The 22,466-nt window shown below is 34.9% G+C and overlaps 1 protein-coding gene across 1 annotated transcript in view; it reads right to left on the reverse strand.

Annotated features, from left to right (window-relative positions):
* LOC110032385 (RRP12-like protein) overlaps positions 1-22,466 on the reverse strand; it is a gene marked incomplete at its 5' end in the record, with an annotated part of 45,077 nt that overhangs the window by 15,662 nt on the left and 6,949 nt on the right. Inside the window, 9 exon segments of the mRNA XM_020736003.1 lie at positions 5,689-5,754; positions 7,775-7,909; positions 7,991-8,047; positions 8,165-8,258; positions 9,624-9,808; positions 18,014-18,229; positions 18,346-18,527; positions 18,603-18,813; positions 19,271-19,359. Coding sequence (XP_020591662.1) covers positions 5,689-5,754; positions 7,775-7,909; positions 7,991-8,047; positions 8,165-8,258; positions 9,624-9,808; positions 18,014-18,229; positions 18,346-18,527; positions 18,603-18,813; positions 19,271-19,359 — 1,235 coding nt within the window.

Here is a 22,466-nt window from a genome sequence, read left to right on the forward strand (position 1 = left end):
CTTATCTACAGGATAAGATGGAAGTCCTCGTCATGCTTTCACACATAAAAAAGGTTCGTATATCAAACGGATGTCACAAATCTCATAGTTTGCAGGATTGGGTCATCGACGAGCTTAAAAAGGGTGTGAGGATTTATGTTGTGCTAGACAAACTATCTCGAAGTCTTATGGGTTGCTAATGCTAGGAAAAGAAAATGTTAAAAAAGATCCTCTTGTCGCTCGATCCAAGCTCCTCGTCATGTTGCCCACAAAATTGACTTCAAGCTCGTATTGTAGCGATGACTCCAGGGTTTAAGTGCTTGAGATTGGTGGTATATGTTTCACAGTTTTGAAGTCAAAGTTTGATTTTGTTTTGTCTTTGTTTTTGTTTCGGTTTTAGTTTTGATTTTGCATGCAGAATAAAAAAAATTGCAAGTAAATAAAAGACACTTGAAAAGTAAAATATTGTAAATAAGCTGTAAAATCGTACTTGGGCATCTGCTATTGTTGCGTGATTAGCATTGCAAGCATAATATGATTTGCAGCAAATTTAAATAAAATTTCAAGAAAAATAAGCAAAACAAGAAAACTCATCACGAAAGTCAGAAAAATGAGTCGTACCAAAATACGAACAGGAAAAAAAATCTGCGGTCACATATGGAAGACCAAGACTAGATATAATACATCAGTAATTGTGGGAGCTCAGAGCTGTAATGTGTGCTTCCTAACTTTGGGTAAAAGTTACCAACCCGTCAAGCTACGGAAGGCAATCCTTAACCTCAATTCAAGTGACTAGTTGTGAACCTTTATAAATTTTACTAAAATTCTTTAATTTTTCATGCAAAAGTTGCTATTTAGATTTACATGCAGAGTTCACTTTAACAAGCAAAAGAAATTTCTTTTTTTATTATTTTTTTTGTAAATATTTTGTAAAGTAGTATAGTCCACAGGCTGGTCACTCTAATCGTGTCAGGTCTACTGATGACTTAAGAGCATCGAGGGCAACAATCTCACCAAAAATTGGTGAATAGTATCATTTGTCCTTATCCTCTCCCCTGATTGAAGGTCCTGGAGGTGGGCAATATTATTTTAATAATCTCACTTCGCATCCCTCATTTAAGCACACATAAGCAGTGTCGTCATCGCCCTCGCCACCTGGACCCTAGACTTATTCTAGTCCGGTGTTTCATATGTGACATTAACAAATGTCTCCAATTACCAGGAAGATTTGAGTGTAAAGTTCAAACTCAAATCCCGGTGCACTGTGTTTCACTATATGTTAAGTCATAGCGGAAATTTCACTATTGATTTGATTAATGAAGCATGAACTATGTCTCAGCACATCCTCATATCTAGAGTCTTATTTAGTTTGTGAATTAGGGTCAAATGTCTAATTTCATTATTCATTCAAAAATTAGGTAGATGAACGCTCACCTAAGGTGTGCTCCTAAAATCTAAGAAATCTGCACTAAAAAATTAGGTAGATGAACTCTCACCTAGGGTGTGCTACTGAAATCCTGAAAATTAGGTAGATGAACTCTCACCTAGGGTGTGCTCCTGAAATCTAGAAATCTTACACTGAAAATTAAGTAGATGAACTATTACCTAGGTGAGCTCTTAAAATCTGGGAAACCTACACTGAAAATTAGATAGATGAACTTTCACCTCAAGTGTGCTCCTAAAATCTAAGAAGTTTACACTGAAAATTAGGTAGATGAACTCTCATCTCAGGCGTGCTCCTGAAATAAAAAAAACCTACACTTTAACTTGTGCTTAAAGTGAATTAAGGTGTTCTACCCTCAATTAAGTGTTTTCCAACTAATCATCAAATATTTCTAAGTGTCTTACAAATAATTAAATCAGAAACACCCACTTTTGGACTTAACAATAGTATTTTTAAAATCTCAAACGACTTCAAACAACAATATGCAACATTACACGGCAATTTTAAAGTCTCGAATGACTCCAAGCAGCAATATGCAACACTACACGACAATTTTAAAGTCTTAAATGAATCCAAACAGCAATGTGCAACACTACACAACAATTTTAAGGCTCGAATGACTCCAAATAGCAATATGCAACCTTACACAGCATTTTTAAAGCCTCGAGTGACTCCAAACAGCAATATGCAACACTACACAGCAGTTTTAAAGCCTCAAACGACTCCAAACAGCAATGTTCCACACTACACAACAATTTTAATGTCTCGAATGACTCCAAACAGCAATATACAACCTTACATGACAATTTTAAAGTCTCGAATGACTCCAAACAGCAATATGCAACATTACAAAGCAGTTTACACCAAAACATCAATTTTAAGTCATAAGCAACAAACTACAGCAGTCCTAAGCTTCCTACAACACCCAAAAAACAAGTTCAATGCTTCCTACATCACTCAAACATTAATTTTAAGCCATAAGCAACAACTTACAAGTCTTAAAATTCTTACAACACTCAAACAGCAAGTTCAATGCTTCCTACAGCACCCAAACATTAATTTTAACACATAAGCAGCAACCTACAACAATCATAAGCTTCCTACAACGCCCAAACATCAATTTCAATGCTTCCTACAACACCCAAACATCAATTTTAAGACATAAGCATCAACCTACAGCAGTACCAAGCTTTCTACAACGCCCAAACAGGAATTTCAAAGCTTTCTACAGCACCCAAATATCAAACTACAATGCCCAAACAACAATTCCAAGCTCAACTACAGCGCTAGGCAACACATAATTAGCTCTGAATGACCAACTACAACACTAGGCAGCACCTAACTAGCTCCAAACGGCCAACTATAACATTAGGCAACACCCAACTAGCTCCAAATAGCCACCTGAGGCACTAGACAACAACTTTAAACCCCAAACCGCAGCTTTTAACACTCCAAATCGGCAAAAGAAACAACCCTAATTTGACCCCAAAACACTTTAGAAAAAAAATGTCGTCATTTTAAAAAAAGGGATGCACAAATCCTCTTAAAAAAATCAACATTTTCATCTCAAAACATGTGTCTGAATTATTTCAAAACAATGCATAAAACAACTCAAAAAACAGTGTTTAAAGTGGTTCAAAATCTGCACTCAATCAACCTAAGAAAAAAACAAATGTAACCGGCAATCATCAAAGATCAAACCATTTAGCAAGAAAGCCCAAACAACTTATTTCATGCATAGGTAAAGTCAGACATATGTAAACATTTTAGTTTAGACATGTAAATAAAAAAATCGAGCGGTATTTATGTAAGGCTTGAGCTTTGATGGTGCGTATAAATCTATAAGAGTTGTAACATGTATTTTGGTTTCCATTCTCTTTGTACGGTGTGAGTATATAAGTGATTGTAGCATGCATGTAAACTCATAAGAACTGGATGGTATGTATGTAGTAAAAAAAATTGAGATTCACATGTAAGACATGTAGATATGTGCAAGAAGTTGGCATGCAAATCTTCCATAAAATTCATACAAAACAAAAGGGATGGTCATAACAAGTGAATTAAAAGTTGCAATCAAATTCAATCCCATGACTTTTGCTTTAAGAGACATCAACATAGATAACTTACTTATCCTAGCTCTCTCCAGATTGCTAGTGTTGTAGGCTCATAACAAACTATAACAGAATAAAGAGTGCATCGACCATTTTCTTTTAAATAATAGAATTCTTCTAGAAAGAACAGAGAAAAAAAGAAATTATAGTGAAATTTTACATACCAGATAGAGGAAATCCTTCAGCTTAGGGAAAGGAGCTGCAGCTGTGTGAGGAGTGGAGGATACGAGCAGGTAAGTTGCGGCGCTTCTTCTGCGTGGGGAAGAGGGAGCTCGCAAGAGAGGGAAGCGAATCAGGTGCTTCTTCTGCGCGAAGAAGAGGCAAATGGGATCGAGCGGAGCAGGCCGAGGCGGGCAGCTTCGGGTCGCAAAGGAGATGGAATCGAGCAGAGCAAGCAAAGCAGAGCGGCTAGGGTTGCAGTCGAGCGAGGAAGATGGAGTCGGGTTCGGTCGCAAGGAAGGGGGTTTCGGCTGTGAGGAGAGGAGTTCGGCGTGAGGGATCGATCGTGAGAATGAGAGGTGAATTGGCGAAGTCGAGCGAGGGCGAGCGGTGAGAACTTGAGAACCCAGAACATTATAAATATATCAAAATGGTTCATATTTCTGCATTAATTGCACCCAGAACACTATAAATAAAGCTACATCCCTCTCATGAAAGGGAGCAGAAGACTTAGGAGAGAACTTGAGGCTTTCAGAAGGAGCTGAAGTCCAGCATCACCATCGAACGTCGTCAAACACCGCCGACCGTCGTCGACCTTAGCTGATCGCAGTCAACCATCACCGACCATCGTTGACCACCACTGATCATCGTTAACTAACAGTGAATAGACGTTGTCAGTCAACGTTGTAACTTGAAAAATCTAGTAACTCTCTCTCGTCTGTTGGACAAGAGCTCACCACTATGGTCCATATCCCAACGACCTACACAGTCATCAACTCATGCAGTTCCCGACTTCGGCCCTAGTGGCCTACGGACATCATCAATATTCGTCCCAACGACCTAAGTGGTCATCAGCTAATGCAGCTCCTGACTCCGGCTCCTGTGGCCTACGGACGTCATTAATACTCGCCAACTACAGTCTACGTGATTCACAGTTCCCACAACTGCTTACTATGGTTTCTCTGGCCAATCAACGTTTCTTGAGCAACCATCTACAACACTCACGACAGACTAATACCTCAACAACAATTAACAATGATCCTTGCAACCTGCTGTCACCAAGAACAGCAGCCATATTATAGGTATGCAACTTTGCAATTTCATCTTCCCTAATTTAGGAGTAGAATGAACTTGTGTACTAATCATTAGTAAATTAATTCAACTAGGCCAGACCCCATGATTTCTCCCCCTTTCAAGGGTTTTCAACATAAAAAGTCGAGGTGTATCCTCCTGTTTATTTTTATTCTTTTATCTATGTGTTGAATTCTCGTGCAATGCTAAAACGATAATTTATTACTCTACCACCACAAATTTTCTGGCACGCATCAAGAAATATTTCAAACAATCACCCACATGATGGTCATAATAATAGGAAATCTAAATTAGAATAGATTTCTATCATTGAAATGCCCATAAATTCTCAAGCAAACTACATTGGATACACGTCCCTATATTAAAATCCAAAAAATATGCAAAATCTAAAAAAAAAAAACTTATTCAATTAAAATCTATTGCTTTGATTTTAAAATAACTATCATCCATCATCCACAATGGCTCATCAAAGATGATAAATTTAAGATAATCTAAGCTAGCAAAAAGTCAAAACTATATTAAGCACGTCTCTGTGATTACTCTCAAAGATTTTATACAAGCAAAAATGTGACAAATATTTTTTGACTAGTAGTTTGCTTCAAAATTGCATCATTAAATAACAGTTATGATCGAGGCTTTCTAACTAAATGGTTCATCACAAAATAGTAACATTAAATAATTGTTACAACTAAAGCCTTAAATATTTCCAATGGCTAAATCCCCTCAGTTGTAAATCATTGAATGCACTTGACAGTTTGTGAAGCCCTCCATTAACATATAAACTATCAAGTAAGGATAAATATGCAAGCTGAATTCATCAAATAAATAATGTTGTCCTTTGAAGATATTCAAATTAAACAGTAAAAAAAATTACTTCTAGAAATGCTTTAGAAGGAGTAGAACCTTAAGCGTGAGCAGAATCTCATTCAGAATTAAAAATGCTTTGGCATTCAAGTTGGCCAAATTACTCTGCAAAAAGAGGATCATATATTAGAGCTATAAATGAAAAAAATACTGAAATAAATAAATGCAATTAGAAGCGCCTGAAGTAACAATCGCATGCAAGGAATAGGCCAAAAAACGTTCAATGGAATTTAATATATAAAAAAAATTGTAAATAAGGCAACTATAAAATTGAACTATGATAACCAAAAAAGTCAACATCCCTAATATTGTTGAAGGTACATAAACAAGGATGCTACATTGAATCAAATAGAATGTGGTTTAAAGATCAAACATAAATTTAACTGCATAGGGATATCACCCTAGTATCCTTATTTGTGTCTATGTACTTGGGTTCGTCAATCATTGATGGGGATAGCACAAGCATGTATAATATGGGGTTTTGCTTCATAGAAAAATATTTGTTAATATCTCTATCACACATTAACAAGAAAAAATTTCCATGTAAAACTAGAAGTCCTACGCAAAAACTAGTAAGCAGAAAGGTAAAACAGCTCTAGAAGCATCACAATGCTTTCTATGTGATAAATACAAAGAAAACATGGACCAGGTAGCCAATACAATAATTTTGATATAAAACAAATCAACAAAATTTATTGCCAGCCTTTCAACATCATTATCATCATTATTATTCTTATCCCACAATTTTGGGATTAGGTTTATGAATCATTTTTTTTTATATGTTCATACTGAGTGATGCCTCAGGTGTTACAAATTCTTTATAAATAATTTTGAACAACTTCTATCAATATTACCTTCAATCTATCCCATATTCCAATCATGACATCAATATTACCTTCCCTACATAGCAGCCGCTGCTTCTTTTGCTATAGCCGCCTAATGCTCCCTGTTGATGTCACTGCCATCTGCTGCCTCCAACTGGTCCTGTTGTCGGGGCGGCAAGCTGCTCCTATTGCTACAACGATAGCCCAGTGCTCCCGTTTTTAATTATTTATTATGCTCTTATTTAGATCTAACAATATTATTATGTTGGTTCGACAGTAGGAATGAGAGAAGTCTATTATGCTAAACTCATTTTAAGTTTTACTTTGATGTTTTTTATTATTTATATTTCATATTTTATGGTACCTAGATGACTTGATTAGTTAATTTTTATATTATATTTTTATTTTGCATAAGTTGTTATATGATATTTTGCGGCTTATGCGATTTGTTGTTTCATATAAATGTAAGTTGTCACTTTTTACTATGCTAGAATGTATGTAAGTTGTCACATTTTACTATGCTAGAATGTTTCTTTATTATTATTATTATTATTATTATGACATATAGGTTACGATGCTAATAAATTATTTTCACCCATTTAATTTGACTTGGGCAATTTTCAAAATGTAAGGCTTACACCTTAGACCGCCTTGATGCGTACGCCTAACCCACGAACAAAAAAACTTAATACGTAACTATGCAATTTTAAACATTGGTACACACAAAACATACCATTTAACACTCCTAAACCTTCAGCATTGTTAGTAGAGCAATATTTCAACCAAAAATATTTCCATTTGTTCAAAAATTGCAACCCCGGAGCAAATTTCTCTTTTAATTACATCTAATTAGGCGACAGGTTATCACCATTTAACTGTTGCATATCATGTACTCATTATCATCTTGGTTTTGTTATTTGATTGTCAAACAGGAGATTCAGATTGCTGGTATAATAACAAAGATACTAGCTCTTCTTCACTGGACAACATTAGGAAACATCACTCTCCCCATTATTTCAGCTTTCTTTGTTGCTCATTTTGACTTTTCTTCAAGCTTAATCGATGGCCACCTAAATACATCCAAGAAAACACATTTTTACACAACTTCAAGAAAATAAGTTGTCCTGTATATGCTCTCTAATAAGAGCCCCATATTTGACATTGGCCCTGCAACTTTAGAGTTTTAACTACAATGCTTTTATTCAAAACTATTACATAGTGTCAACTTAAGCAATAATAAAGACTGCATAATTCTTTCCTTCAAAACATCAAGGGGTGAAATACAATAAAATAATTATTACCTTTAATATGTATACTAGCAAATACTCGAAACATGAAAAGCGGTTCTTCAGACTACTGGTATCAACAGGTGGCTTCACAGAAAAAAGCAGCTCAATTAGCTCATCAAGTTGAGCAGAAGAATATGAATCCTTCTCCTGAAAGGGTATCAAGTAAGCAAGCGGCAAAAGCAGAGCACTCCCAATAAGAAGACAAGCACCAAATATAAAATAACAAACCTCCAAAACTCGACTTAAAGTACTGTAAGCTTCGCATTGGCATACTCCATTGGTATCCTAGAAATGCAAGGTAAACAGGAGGATTGAATAATAACATGGGTCACACAGGATAAGAAAAACTAGTTAATGCTTCAAAAGCAAGTGCCAATTTAGAACATAGAGATCTAAAAGTACCAATAAAGAGGATCTAATAAGATGCAATATTATATTAGTAAGATCAGTGTCTGCTGCCGCCACAAAAGAAGATGCAAGCTCCATTAGTAAACATCTGCATAAGATTAAACACATCAACTTCATCATAATGTATAATAAACAAATATTGTGAATAAAACAGCTTAATGACCCTCCCTAAGTGAGAATACTTTTTAACAAATGGTAACACAAAATAAGGATATAGAAAACTTTTCAAAGACACAAAGTAACAAGGCAATGGCATAGAATCTGATTGTATAGAACTAAGTGTTTGTCTTACTAAAAAACAAGAAGATAACTTCAGCTATTGTAACTCTGGATAAACAAATATCAGGAGGAAACTAAGATCAAACAGATATTTAAATATAATTTTACATGCAACCCGAGCATGAAGAAATTATAAGCCTATCTTTACAGTTTTGTTGAAAGAGATGGTATCAAATCTTAGACCAGCATCACCCCTTCATATATCCCATAAAAAACCTTTAGTTCCTAGCATTGCTATATTTCATTGTGCGGGTAAAAAGCCTGCAGACCAAAATCCTGGTAAGATGCAACCAACCAAAAAAAAAGACAAACCAGAAGACAAACCAGATAGATTCCTATATGAAATCATTTGGTTGATTGTGGAAATAAAATATATTTTTAAAAGTTGTGATGATTCTTCATTCATTTCGTCCCTTATGAAGGATTTTAAAGGCAGTTTAAGACTTGAAATTCATATTTATGGCCCAATACATCCAACAGAATGATAGAATTGATGATTCATATTTTCTTAAAATATGACTTTTAATGTAAAGCATGCAAATGAGAACAGACCTTTCAAAAACCTATTATCAAGTCAATCTTTCTACCCAGCACACTATCTTGCCTTCTATCAAGAGAAAACAAATGTCACGCATATAATTTAAATACTTCCGTTTTTTAAAGATAGACTGAGCAAATGGTAATTGCAAGGTCAGCAAATTAATTATCAGGATGGCAATATACATGAAGATAAAAACACTAATTTCAAGAGTTACATCACTAGCGCATATCAGATTTTGACCAAGCAAAAAAAATATTTGCCTACAATGAACCAATTAATGAAGCTTCATTCAATAAACATAACATATATGAGATTTCCAAATTAAACAAACTGTGCTCGCACATAATCAATTACTTTTTAAAGATGCTAAAATTTCACTGAAATTGTGAGGCATGAAAGCAAAAAACTCAACAGCCTGAGTGAGGGGCTACTATAAACAGGTATATGAGACTATAACACAATAACTGAACCGGAAAGAAAACATAATTCATAGCAATCAGTGATCCTATATAAAGAGAATGGATATAATGCATATAAAGAAAATAAATATAACAAGAAAAATTCAGTATGGATTTAATGCATTTTTAGAAATAAATATAACAAGAAAAATTCAGTGCATAGTCTGTTTATCACCTCTTCTCCTCATTTTTTCCCAAAGTTTTGCCCTCACCAGCCTTTTTGTATTCGGCTTGTGCATGATCATCTAATCTCTCAGAATCTGCTGAATCACATGATTGCTCGACACTTGCTAATTCTGAATAAAAAAAATTCTTTAAGTATTCGCTTGGTATGATAAAAGCAAGGGGTCCAAGAGCATCCTGTTAAAATGGAAAAAAATTTAGTTAATAACTGATTCCATTCTCACAATCAATTAGCTTTAATATCCTTGCTGAGTCTTTCATCTCTATTTTTTCTTCTAATTCTCGTGCTTAATAAAGTTCGCATGAATGAAAGGGGCCAAGGAAATAAATATAATTTAACCAAAATTAAAATGTCATTCGCATTGAGCTGATATCTTTAAGGCTAAATGCAATAGAGAATCCAAAAGAAGTAAATATGCAGCAAAGCCTGTATATCATTGAGCTAATTTCACGATCTCTGCTTAAAAAAATAATAATAATAAAATTGTCGGCGATAAAAAGTATAGGGCGTGGGAGTTGCCCGTAGGAAGCTGTCGGTCACCGGAATCAAAATCTCGTCGCCCGCTTCGAAAGGACGTTTTAATTTACATATAGATTTAAGTTTAAAATCAAATATGAAAATCAAATTTTACCCCATATTTTTTATAGTTTAAATGAAAGAGCGTTTTACCTCAAATCCTGTATCTATCCCGAGGGATAAACACAAGACTTGAGGATGAGACTCGATCAAATAAACTAAAAAATACATGATATCTGTTTGGTCTGCGAAACCGTTTTATTTGCCGACAATTTCTCCTATTTAATATGAATAACTAAATATGATTTATTTTAAGTTGGGTTCGGAAAAGCTTCATGTAAGGGCAAGCCCTTATAGTTAATTACATCTTAAATGACCGAAGTCACTTAAGAATACTCTCGATAAAAATTAGGAAAGATTGTCTTCGAGGACTTCAAAAGGATGAGACTTTTCAACGAAATCGGACAAAGAGACGTGAAAGGGGAATGGTTCAAACTTGGAACATTTATTGTAGGATCCAAAGGAGGAAGAACTAGAGGATGTACACTATGGTTTGGCTTCAGTTTCGAGGAGAAATGTTCAAGTGTTTTATCCTGTCAATTTTATTTAATTCGGGTTTACATTCGTATGAAACAATCACACAAACAGCCTGGAAGATGCGAGGATATATGTGTAACGAACAACAATCTCAGAATCTTAAAACGAGTTAGGGATTAGATCATACAGCAGAACTATACAAATGTCTAACGAAAAGTTGAGGATTTATGATGCGTTAGACGAACAACCTCGAAATCCTATGGATTGTTGTTTTAATTTCTAGGAAAGAAATGGTTTAGCTGGGAAAGACATCTTCTGCTGTTGAAGATGATTGTACTGCCCACCGCGCTAGTTCCAAGCTCCTTGTCGTGACGAGTTTAAGTTTTATAGGGTGTCAGGTTATAATATCAAATTCAGCGGCCCTATGGTTGTAGTTCTTCAAATATTTTATGGATAACATCTTGAAGTTGTACAGTGAATGGCATAATAGTAGGGTATATAGCACACGATAAACAGTAGAGTATGCAATAAAGAAAGCAGTACAACATGCAGTGTAAAGAAAAGTAAAAGGTACAGCAGAAAAGTGATTATAAGAGAATAACATGTTATAAACATAAGACAAACCTGTATACCTGGGAGGTCCGTTGTTCCTTAGGTGTAATTGATGCAATAGGTACAAGCAACAAAACTTGAGGAAGTAGGCTGAAATACTTCAAAGAAACATCGTCCAGAAATCTCGAGAAAGATCATTAAAAGGCTCACGACAAGAGAAATGCGAGGAAATCGTCGAATCGACAAATCACTTAAAATCGTAAAAAACACAAGAAAATCCCGAAAAAATACCACGAGTGCTTTGTCCAAAAATTCCAAGAAAAACATATGAAAAAGTCTGAAAAAGAGGAGGACCGCAAGCACTCGAGTCGGGGCTAGGCTCAACTATAAATTAGTACTCGAGGCTCGTCGAAGGCTACTCGGTCACCCGGATGTATAAAACCTGTCACTCAACTAGAAGGGTGTCCTGACGAACCTAACTCAGGAGGGTATTCCTTAGCCTAAACAGGTGATCAACAGGTGGACAACCAATATTTAAAATGTATTTGAAATTTATATTTTCAGCATGCACATAGGTTTCAAACATGCAAAAAGTGGACTGTATCAATTTTGTTTTTAGCGAAAAATGTATTTTTTTGTTTTGGAAAAAGATGTGTTTGTTCTTATCAAATTTGTTTTTATCAATTTTGAAAAAGAATTGTCCACGAGTCGATCACGCTGTCGAGCATAAGGTTACCAACAACCTAAGAAGATTCGGGTCAACTCCCGCTAGTCTTGTGTCGGTGAATGATACTGTCATCCTACAGCTCACCGGGTTCTTGAATCAGATTCTGATGGGTTCCTGAATCGGATCCCGATGTCGAAGGATGACATATAATTCTGCTCTATCTCCGGTGTGTCTTTGTGATCACCGTCCTAAGCCCCAAAACAAAACCGACTTACTTGCGACCTTGCTTGATGGTTTCACGTATAATAAAAGACTATACGTGGACACTTATGTGGACACTTATGTATCGGACATGTATCGGACATAAACATCAAAAACCAAACCAAGAAACAAGGAAAAAAAGAACAAAAATAGAGTGAGAGAGAGGAGGGACTGATTCACCTAAAACATCGAAAAGAACGAATGATGAATCAACTCTCAAAACTCGTGACGAAAAGACCTGAAAAGGAAAGCCTGAAGATCCTTGAATCAATCCGAAAGGGTATCATTTTCTCACGTTTTCATGAGTTGATCAACCCAAGTCAAAATGACCTCCTAACGCCGGTATTCAAACCCCAAAGATATCTTTTATGAAATCAATTCGTCTCAACCAAGTATTCTCCTGAAATAAAATTCGGAAATCTCCCAAACGTCACAATTTAAATGAAAGGAATATAACCCTGGGACGGCGACCACTTATACTTCCAAAAATCATGTCAACATTAAAGCTATTCAATTCCAGACTTAATGAAAATCTCCTCGTATCAAATAAGCATGAAATCTTCCAGCTAAAACCACATAGAAGCTCACGGTCGGGCCTCAACAAATAGATGAACAACAGCTAAGGCTCTCGGCCAAAGCAACAAAAGGGCAACTGCTAAAGCCCACGACCAAAGACAACCCAAGGAACAACAAGTAAGGCTCACGGCTGAGGCAACCCTACTCCATTATAAGAAGATATTTGATAGAGTACAAGATATAACCCTCATTTTGAAATAACATATTTGCTCCATCAACAACCATCCAAATCTTTCAAGCCCAACAAAACGGACTAGCTCAAATTAAGACATCCCCAATAGGTTTTACGGGTAAGGCCAAAAACGCATAACCAAGCTCTAACTAACTCGAGGGTAAGAGCCAGAACAAATCAAACCAAACCCCATCTAAGAAGCTCATGTCACAAACAGCAAGGAGGAATCTAACACAACACAAACCCATGGGTGAGGGACAAAAAGGAAGAAGACCTCCATCTGCTAACCTCACGGGTAGAGGGCAAAACAGAAAAACCACAGGGACAGTGCCCACCGAGCAAGGCTCACGGCCAAAGTAGCAAAAGGAAAAACACCCTAGGTATTGCCAAAGTATTGTCTTTGATATACATGAGAGAGTGAATGGACAAGTTTTTATAAATCATCCCAAATCGGCTCTAACTTCCTCAAGTAAAACTCAAGAAATATGCTCGACTCATTCTGAATCACCTCACTCTATTGGTGGATAGTGCAAATATTCACTTTGAATGATAAACTTGATTTATCAACAACACTCAAGCCACTCAGACTCAATAAGAGAAGAGCCATACCGTCCCAAACAACCCCTCAATAGGTTCACGGGTAAGAATAGTAAAAGTATAGAACAGTCACCCAACAAGCCTCTTGAATAAGGACAACACAAAACACAAGACAGGCCCTCGGGCAAGGGCTTAAAACGAGCCAAACTAAGAAAAAATGAGCCGAACCGAGCTCCTCAACTAAGGCCAAAAACCGAGCTCAGGAAGGGCCAAAGACAAACCAAATGACCTACCAACAAACTCACCGGTAGGACTAAGAACAAACCAAATCAAGCTCTCAAGCTACCTCTCGGGTAGGAGCAGAACCAGACAAAAAACCGAGCCCCAAATAGGGGTTAAAGCGAATAAAATTGAACCCTACAAGGGAATATTCCTCTCATGTTGTTCAAGTGTTATTGTGTGTTATTCATATGTTATTGTGTGTTATTCATGTATTATTGTGTTATTATAACACCGAACCCATCAAGGCCCAGAAGTAAATTTCAAGCAATTAGGACAAAGCTTCAGCAAAAAAACCAAAAGCCCATTCTCAATAGAAATTAAAACTCAAGCTACCTTAAGGTAAAATCGAGTCATCCAAAGCCAAGGAACAACCCGCATGCCTTTGAAACATCAAGATATGGAGCCAATATACATCTTAAATAAGAACAACAACATAAAGAGCATATTTGGGCCACCAACCTAACTATTCTAAGCATGAAACAATTTCCAACAGATATTTGAGCAGGGAAGATGCCTCACAAAGAGCTAAACCAAACCCTCAAAACAAGTTACAGAGCTTTCCAAATTACAGAAAATTTTCTGATAGCATGAATTTCAGGCCAGGAAAAGCCACAGGGAATCAAAACCGAACTCCACATATATATGAAAAGCAAAACAAGTTTTCCAATACTTCATGCTAAGCAAGAGTGAATAAAAAAAGAAGCCTCGTAGTGCATCCCAACATGTATTCCAGAGGAGCATATGTTATCTCAGAGCCCATATTCATCACATTTCCAATTGCTTTAAGTAAAAAAAAAGAAAAGAGAGAAGCTAATAACATGCCACATTCTCACTATCCTAAGCAAATAACCATGTCCAGCCCCTAAAACATGTCTGCCATTATATTTTCACATGCTCAAGTAATAAATATCTCAAAGTATAGGCGCAATAATAAACTAGCATGTTGTACCATCCAACAAAGTCATTATCAGTGGCTCGGCAGAGAGAAAACCGAAAGGAAGCAAGGCGCAAAGGGGGGAGAAAGGTACCTCCTTAAAGCAGAATGTAATACAGGGATTTCAGAAAGAGAATACTTCACAACCTACACTCCTCTTCAACAGCCAGAGGAAGTCAACCCCAGCACTAGGAACTAAAGAAGGAAGTGAAAGAAATTTGGCAGAGATTCAAAAATTTTTCCGGCCCTTCAAACGCACCAACGAAAGTCTCATATAGACCAAAGAACAAGAGAATGAATGATTAGGATATTGTATACGATTCGAAGGATCAAGAGGAGCAGACGCCTCCATACGGGTGTGCGAGAGGCAGAGGATGAGATCCTAGCAGGGATGGGTCTCGGGATCGTCCCGCGTGCGCGAGGTGAGCGCGGGAACGAGACTTCAACGGCACGAAGGAGCGAGCTAGGCGAAATCGAGCGAGATCTAGGGCTAAGGCAGACCCATGGGTTCGAGAGAATGAGGCGGGGAGGGAGGAGATAGATTTAGGTTAAGAATTTTAAATATAAGTTATTAATTATAATTATAATCAACATTTAAACGTATATTTTCTCCAAGATGCGCCGCCGCAATGAAATGAACGTCCCCCTAGGCAAAATCGATGTTCCGGACGCATCGACGCAGTCTGTTCCGTCATCCGGAGTCGTCTGGGCAACCTCGTCGTCGATCGTGTCAAAAACGCGTCGCGGTCTGAATCTTATAAAAATGTATGAGTTCAATCAAACGGGATGGTGCAGAGGGCGGAGCCAAATCAAAGAGTACAGTCTATCCTAAGACTGACAGTCCTATAAGAATGCTCCCTGAGTTCCTTCAAAGTAGTATTACCTGCTAAGCAATAGCGGTCAAAACTACTATATGGAACGTCAAATCGAGCGAAGAAAAATTCAAAATTGCTAACGGGGAGGGCTCCTTCGTTAGTTTTCTAGGAGTAGTCGACAGAAAGGTCCTACGATTAGATCCTATGCTACTAAGGAGGGGAAAACTGCACCTCGATCGAAAGCAAGGTCAACAAAAATAAATAAAAATAAAAACATGTCAGGAATTGGAAAATGGCAAGCCTTATTTTCATCCAAGCTATGACCTAAGACACTTAGACTGGGACAAGTTATTCATAGAAGTTGGCCATCTCCCCCACACATTATGAACCTCATAGGAGAAATCAGACTGCATTTGAATTTGTGTTTATTTAAAGAAAGATGTTCAATTTAGCCTTCAATAATAGTAAACTTTTTTATGTAACTAATGTTAACAAAGTTTTACATATTTGCATATACAACAACAACAACAAAGCCTTAAATATTTGCATATACGTGAATCAAAAAGTTTATTTTTATAAGCATCTTATGCGGTGATGGGAATCCGAAAGTCTATGTGCCCAAAAGAAAAATAAGCTGATAATTTGGGCAATAATTTACCTTGGTTTGTTTTACTTTTTTTTTCCTGATATTAATAATTTATTTTGGTGAAAATGTGCCTATAATATGAGGACAGGCAGTGTTCTCTAATATTTATTTTGGATTAATTGGTTCCCAATGTTAGCTTGAGTTGATTCAGTCACTGGTTCCTTAGTTCAGATATTGCTACTCTAAATATTTTGTGTTGCTGCCGTTGATTTTGTAGATATGCTTGTGAACATAACTTTCACTATAGAAGTGTTATTTCCGCTGTAAATAGGTTTCGTTGGCCAAACTCATTCGATTACTAATTGTGTTTCTGTAGCAGAATAAATCCATGTATACTTACAGCAAATTTGGTTTTATTATCTCACGGGATCCTGAGACATCCGCCTCCAACTTTTGCCAGCATCCCTGTAAGCAGTTTTCTTAGCCTTATCGCATGTTGTTACAAGTGTATCATTTATGAAGAAATTTACAGAGAGAAAACTAATACTGATTTAATTTGAACTCTTCATTATTTGAAAGAATGTTATGATTATAAATATGGAATTATTGAGACATGCAAAGAAAAGTTGGTTGTTTACCGTTTAGTGGTTATTTTTCTCTCAAACTTGTATTATTGTTGTATGTTGAATTCTTTAAGTACAATGTAATTATTGATTGCACTTTTTTAAGACATCTCATCCTTCTGAGATTAAGCAAGCATGTATTGGTAATTTCTTACCTAATTACTTTTATTGCTATATATTTTCATTTTTGCAAGCATGATTGTTGTCGTTCAAAATTGCTACAAACTGGGTTTCTAATCGCTGCATATATCTCAAAAAAAGACTGAACTTTACTGTCTCAAATTTCTCAAGAAAATCCTGTGATTAGACGATACCATGTTTCTATAGGTTTTACGTATTTTCTTTGCTGCATCAAAAGAAATAGCGATTATTTTAATTAGAGGTCTGTTAACTATGAATTCTAAATTCTAATTTTTAAGTGCTTGAATTTCATTTATAGCATTAATTAGTAGTATTAGAAAACTAGAGCCTTAAAAATGCTACATCATATAGCACCTAAACGCTACATCATATAGCACCTAAACCATAGGTTTAAACTTTAGAGGTACTTGGCATCCGAATTATTTTAATTTCCAATCTGCTCCATTTCTTTAGAATAAAAATTTGGTGACTAAATATTTAAATTCAGATTTTGGGTACATTATTTTATAAGGATAAAGATTACCTATGTTTGAGTATGCATATCTATGTTATAATCCTTTAGATGTTATAGCCTAAAGCAAGCATTACATCACTGCGGGTTGAGCTACTCTAAATGCAAGTTCCTTCAGAATAATGTATGAAGCAAAGCAGGATCCAGTGGTCATGAAAAACTATACAGGCTGACCCAAGGGCCCCTTTTGAAAGTTCAAATCAAGCAGGTTCAAATTATATAAAACCTAGTAAAAAGCCAAGAAAATAAATATAATAAGAACAGCATTTGTAAAAGTTACAAGACTATTACTATATTTTTAGAAACTTACCGTGCAAGGCTCAAATTTTATTTAATTTTACAAAATACCAACAAACAACTTCTATGTATAATAATACAACACAAATTTTGAAGAATACAGGAGAACTAACAACTCTCATTCTCAATGTCTTGTTAAATATTCAATGATTTCATCATAGGATGTAAATTATTTCAATGTAAGATTTGCAAATAAGGAATATATTGGTAGTATGGCTCGAATTTTCTCTCATATATTTCTTTGGGGATAATCTTGAAGAACAAAAATGTCCATCATTTGTGAAAATTAACACCAATGTAAATTCAAGGGTAAATAATTTTCCGTTAAGTAGTTATCTGTAGAGTCAGAAAGATTTAAAAAAAAAGAAACACACCTTAAAATATACACGTTTATCTGGAGACTCAAAGAATATATCTTTGAGAATTTGAAACAATTCCAACGACCTAGACGCCATGGCCTTCATATTTTTTGATGCAACTTTCTTTGAATAGCGAAATTTTTTTACTTCCATATTAAAATTTTGAGAGAAAAAGCTGCATGGCTCATCTACACAATGTCGATTGTCATCTCTCATCGAATTGACAAGCACCTGGATGCAGTCAAACCAGTCAAAAATAAAACTTCTCTAATTAAAACAATACACCATGAGAAAAATGCATACATAAGCATACAAAGATGCCCAGACATATTTGCAGAAGGCTAAACCTGCAAAGCAGAAGCTATGATTTTATGTAAAGATGGCTCTTCCTTTAAAACAACCAAGAATAGTTCAAAAAGTGATTTGATTTTTTCTGGCGAGTCAATTGGGTATCGGCAGAAGGAAGGAAGTAGATCCCATAGGCTATAGAAACATGACTGTAGACTCTTCCGGCAGGATTCTTTCTCAACTGATAAATAAAAAGTAACAGATTCTAAAATACTTATAATGAAGAACTTCTAGCATTTAGTATTTTAGATTATACCTCTTTTACATGCTTCTTGAATATCTTCTGCTAGAGGAGCAATATTGTCCAGAAAATATTGAAGTGAGGCACCGATTACATATTTCTTCAAAATAGGTATGATCCATGAATTTGAGCAGGATGATTTTTCCATATCAAAAGTTAAGGGTACCAATGAAAGCAGTTTCTCAGGACCCATTGCAATGACAGCTGCTCCAATGCATTGCTCTAACTGTGAGAAGAAAGGCAAATATTAAGGAAACAAATAAGCATGGGTAAATTTAACAAGCTTGTGAAAAGAAACCAGTAGGAAAAAAGAGAAATGTATCTATAATATCATACATGAAAATCTACCAATCAAAATACCTGTAGTTTACAGCTTATCAATTCTGCACTACATAGATATTTGACATTAAATTTTAGTCTCTACGTAGGCCTTATATTAATGTTTTCTAGGGTTTCATAGTGATGAATACATGATAAACAATAACATCGCAAAAGTCTGCAGAAAAATATCATGTTAAGCGACGGGAGAAAAAGAGATTAGTGAAGGGCATGATCGTATTATATTAAAAATTAGAAAAAAATGAATAATCAAACATTACAATTAGCAGAAAAATAAACTATCATAACATCTCTTCTATAATAAGAAAATCTCTAAATATATAAAAGCTGCTATTCCTACTTACAGGCTTCATATTATGCTTCCCATCTACATTGAGGGTGAATTGTGATAATGTTATCAAAACTTCCTTCATAAAAAAAATTGAGGATTCACCTGGAAAAAGTTTACAGGGTTAATAATGCTCGTGAAGATAAAACAAGAAGAAAGTCTTTATCAACTAGATTGAAGCATTTCCAAAGACTCCTTGCACAACAATAAACAGTTTGTAGCAGCTAATGACTGACGGTTTTAATTTCAACCAACAGGTACAAGACATTATAATGCAGGTCCAAACATGGATAAAATTTTGTTATTCAAATCTATTACCAAGTTGTGGCACATTCAAACCTCTGCTTCTTATTGCCTTATAGGAGGAGTTTAAGAAGAAAATGGATTGCTCTATTTTTGCATCGGTACTTCTATTACATTTGTAAATGGTATACTTGTTCTTAAAAGATAGAGATGTGATTTCTTCAAGATATAATAATTTTCCAATGGAATGCATTATTAATTTTTCAACCATGTGAAGAGAGTCTACCACCTTTATGCTCATGAGGAGAGTTCTCATAGTCGTTAAAATAATAAAGTATGGCCAATTTTATTGGAACATTTAGTCAATTCGGTTCAAACAAGCTCCATTTCCCATAGGAAAATCCTAAGGAGTCAAAGAAAAAATCAAAAGAGCAGAAGCAGATCAATTTTATGTTTTTTATTATATTCTCAAATTCATAATTTTTATTGTTAAGTTGGTTTAAAATATAAGAGGTACGGCAATGCTTTTGTCCTTAATTAGAGTATTAATTCCTTTAAATATAGGGTTAAATGAATAAAATTTAATCATTTATTAATTTGGAATTTTGAAGTTAGATGTATCCAAAGAAGCCTTCCTACAACCTTTACTTTGTCTTCCTTTTTTTTTCTCGTGAGGATTCAAAAATCTAGTATTATCGGGAGTAAAACATCAATAGCTTTTGGATATACATATATTATCCTTTTATCCCCTTTATTCCAATTTCTATTAATAAATGTCATTCCACCATATACCCGGTCACCAACTCCTCTTCTCCTTCCATTAATAAAAGAATTTAAGGAGATTAATAAGTTTTAGCACCCCAAAACCCATAGAATGGAATTTACTAAGCTAAGGTGAGGTTCAAATAAAGACTGGTAACAATTTCCAAAGCCCTTACCACCCGAACAAGTTTGCATCCACTAAATAGGTGGAAATTTAACTCAAGTTTAAAGTTTAACTTTGAGTTAATTTGATAGGGAGGTTTGAACATGGTTTTAAGGGTTGATAGAATAGTGGGGGAAGATTTAGAGTTGGCAGAAGGTTGCAGAAGGTATTGATTGATTTTAAGATTATAGGACAAATATTTGATTGCCAACTTTCTGAAATAAATTTTCATGATTTACTTAAAGGGTGAGAGCCTACAAATCAGAGACCTGGGTTGTTAGTTAATGGAGATAATCTTTGTCAAATGGAAAAGTGAATAAGAAGTTCTGAAACTTTTATATAGACTAATCACAGGAAGTGAAAAGCAGAAGTTAGAAAATATGGAAAAGGAATGACTCAATTTAAATGAGGTGCGAAGTTGCTGTATTTTAATGAGGTAAAGATGGTGGGAATGTAGAAGAACAAGTTTAGAGAGCAAGAGAAGCATTTGGATTCAAAAATCTTAAGTATAGTTGATTTGCAAATCAATCAAAAACCAGTAGTACAACAACAACATATAGACACAAGTTGTACAAGATAAACAAAATATCAAAGCTATTCACTTTTTTGAAGAAATGAGGAACAAAATATAATGGTGTTGTAGAAATCAAAATATAATAGCAAACACTTGACTCTCATTTTGAAAACTAAAAAAATAACCAAATAAGAAAAATTATTGAAATCCTTTATTGCCAGCAACAATCCCTAGTTAATTTGATTAATGAGTTTCCAAAAAGAAATCAATATTTTAAATACTCCCCATATCTCACAAAAAGGGCTCCTTTAACTTCTTTAAAAATTTAAAAATAGATAGCTTACAAATTACATTTAATTGTCATAAAACTTGGCATTTGTTTTGATAAAGTGAGAGGCCGCCTTAATCGTCCTCCTACACTATAATTAGAATTGTCAAAATAGGTCGTTGTTTGCGAACAACTCTTGTTCGACTTGTTATGTGACTCGTGTTCGGCTCGTTCATTAAGCAAGCAAGCCGAACACAAAAAAAATTTTTGAGCTCGATTTATAAACGAGCCGAACACGAATAAAGACTTGTTCCACACACACAAACACACACAAGTGACTCGTGTTCGGCTCGTTCATTAAGCAAGCAAGCCGAACACAAAAACACACGCACACACAAGTGACTCGTGTTCGGCTAGTTCATTAAGCAAGCAAGCCGAACACACATACATACGTACATACATATATATATATATATATATATATATATATATATATATATATATATATATACATACATACATACATACATACATATATACGGACATATATATAAATATACATACATACATATATATGTAAAGATATAAACATACATACATACATATATCTATATATACATATATACATATATATATATATATATACACATACACACATATATATATATATATACATACATACATATATATATATATATATATAATTTATTTTATTAGTTTATTTATATGTATATTTGATGAGTATTATTTTTAAATAATAAAAAAATTTATAATTTATTAAAAGCATATTAACAAAACAATTAAAATAAAATATACATTAACAAAATACATAAGATGAATACAAGATATTCATGAACCTGTCAAATATAAAATAAATTTTAGATTCTAGAAATATAAATACATAAGAATTGGGTGGTGCGCATGTAAATGCCACTCTGATTTAAAAAAAAAAAAGAAATTTTAGATGTTAAGCATATAACTACATAAGATTTGGGTGGTATTTATGTAAATGAACCCGCTATTTTTCCAAGAAGTTCCTCATGCCTACGGCCCAGGCCCACAATTACATGTGGTGTAAGAGAGCTTAGTTTTGTCCCACATCAAGACTTTCAAGAAAATTTCATTGAGAATTCTCTACAAAAGTAAAAAATAAAAGGAAGGGTGTTAGACATTTTCAGCTTTGCGCCTTCCAGCTCGAACATGACATAAAAAATATATGTATAACTTTATGGCTCATTAAAAAGCAAAATAATATATATATA

The sequence above is a fragment of the Phalaenopsis equestris genome, unplaced genomic scaffold (assembly GCF_001263595.1).
Source record: "Phalaenopsis equestris unplaced genomic scaffold, ASM126359v1 Scaffold000935, whole genome shotgun sequence".
NCBI classification, from domain to species: Eukaryota; Viridiplantae; Streptophyta; class Magnoliopsida; order Asparagales; family Orchidaceae; genus Phalaenopsis; species Phalaenopsis equestris.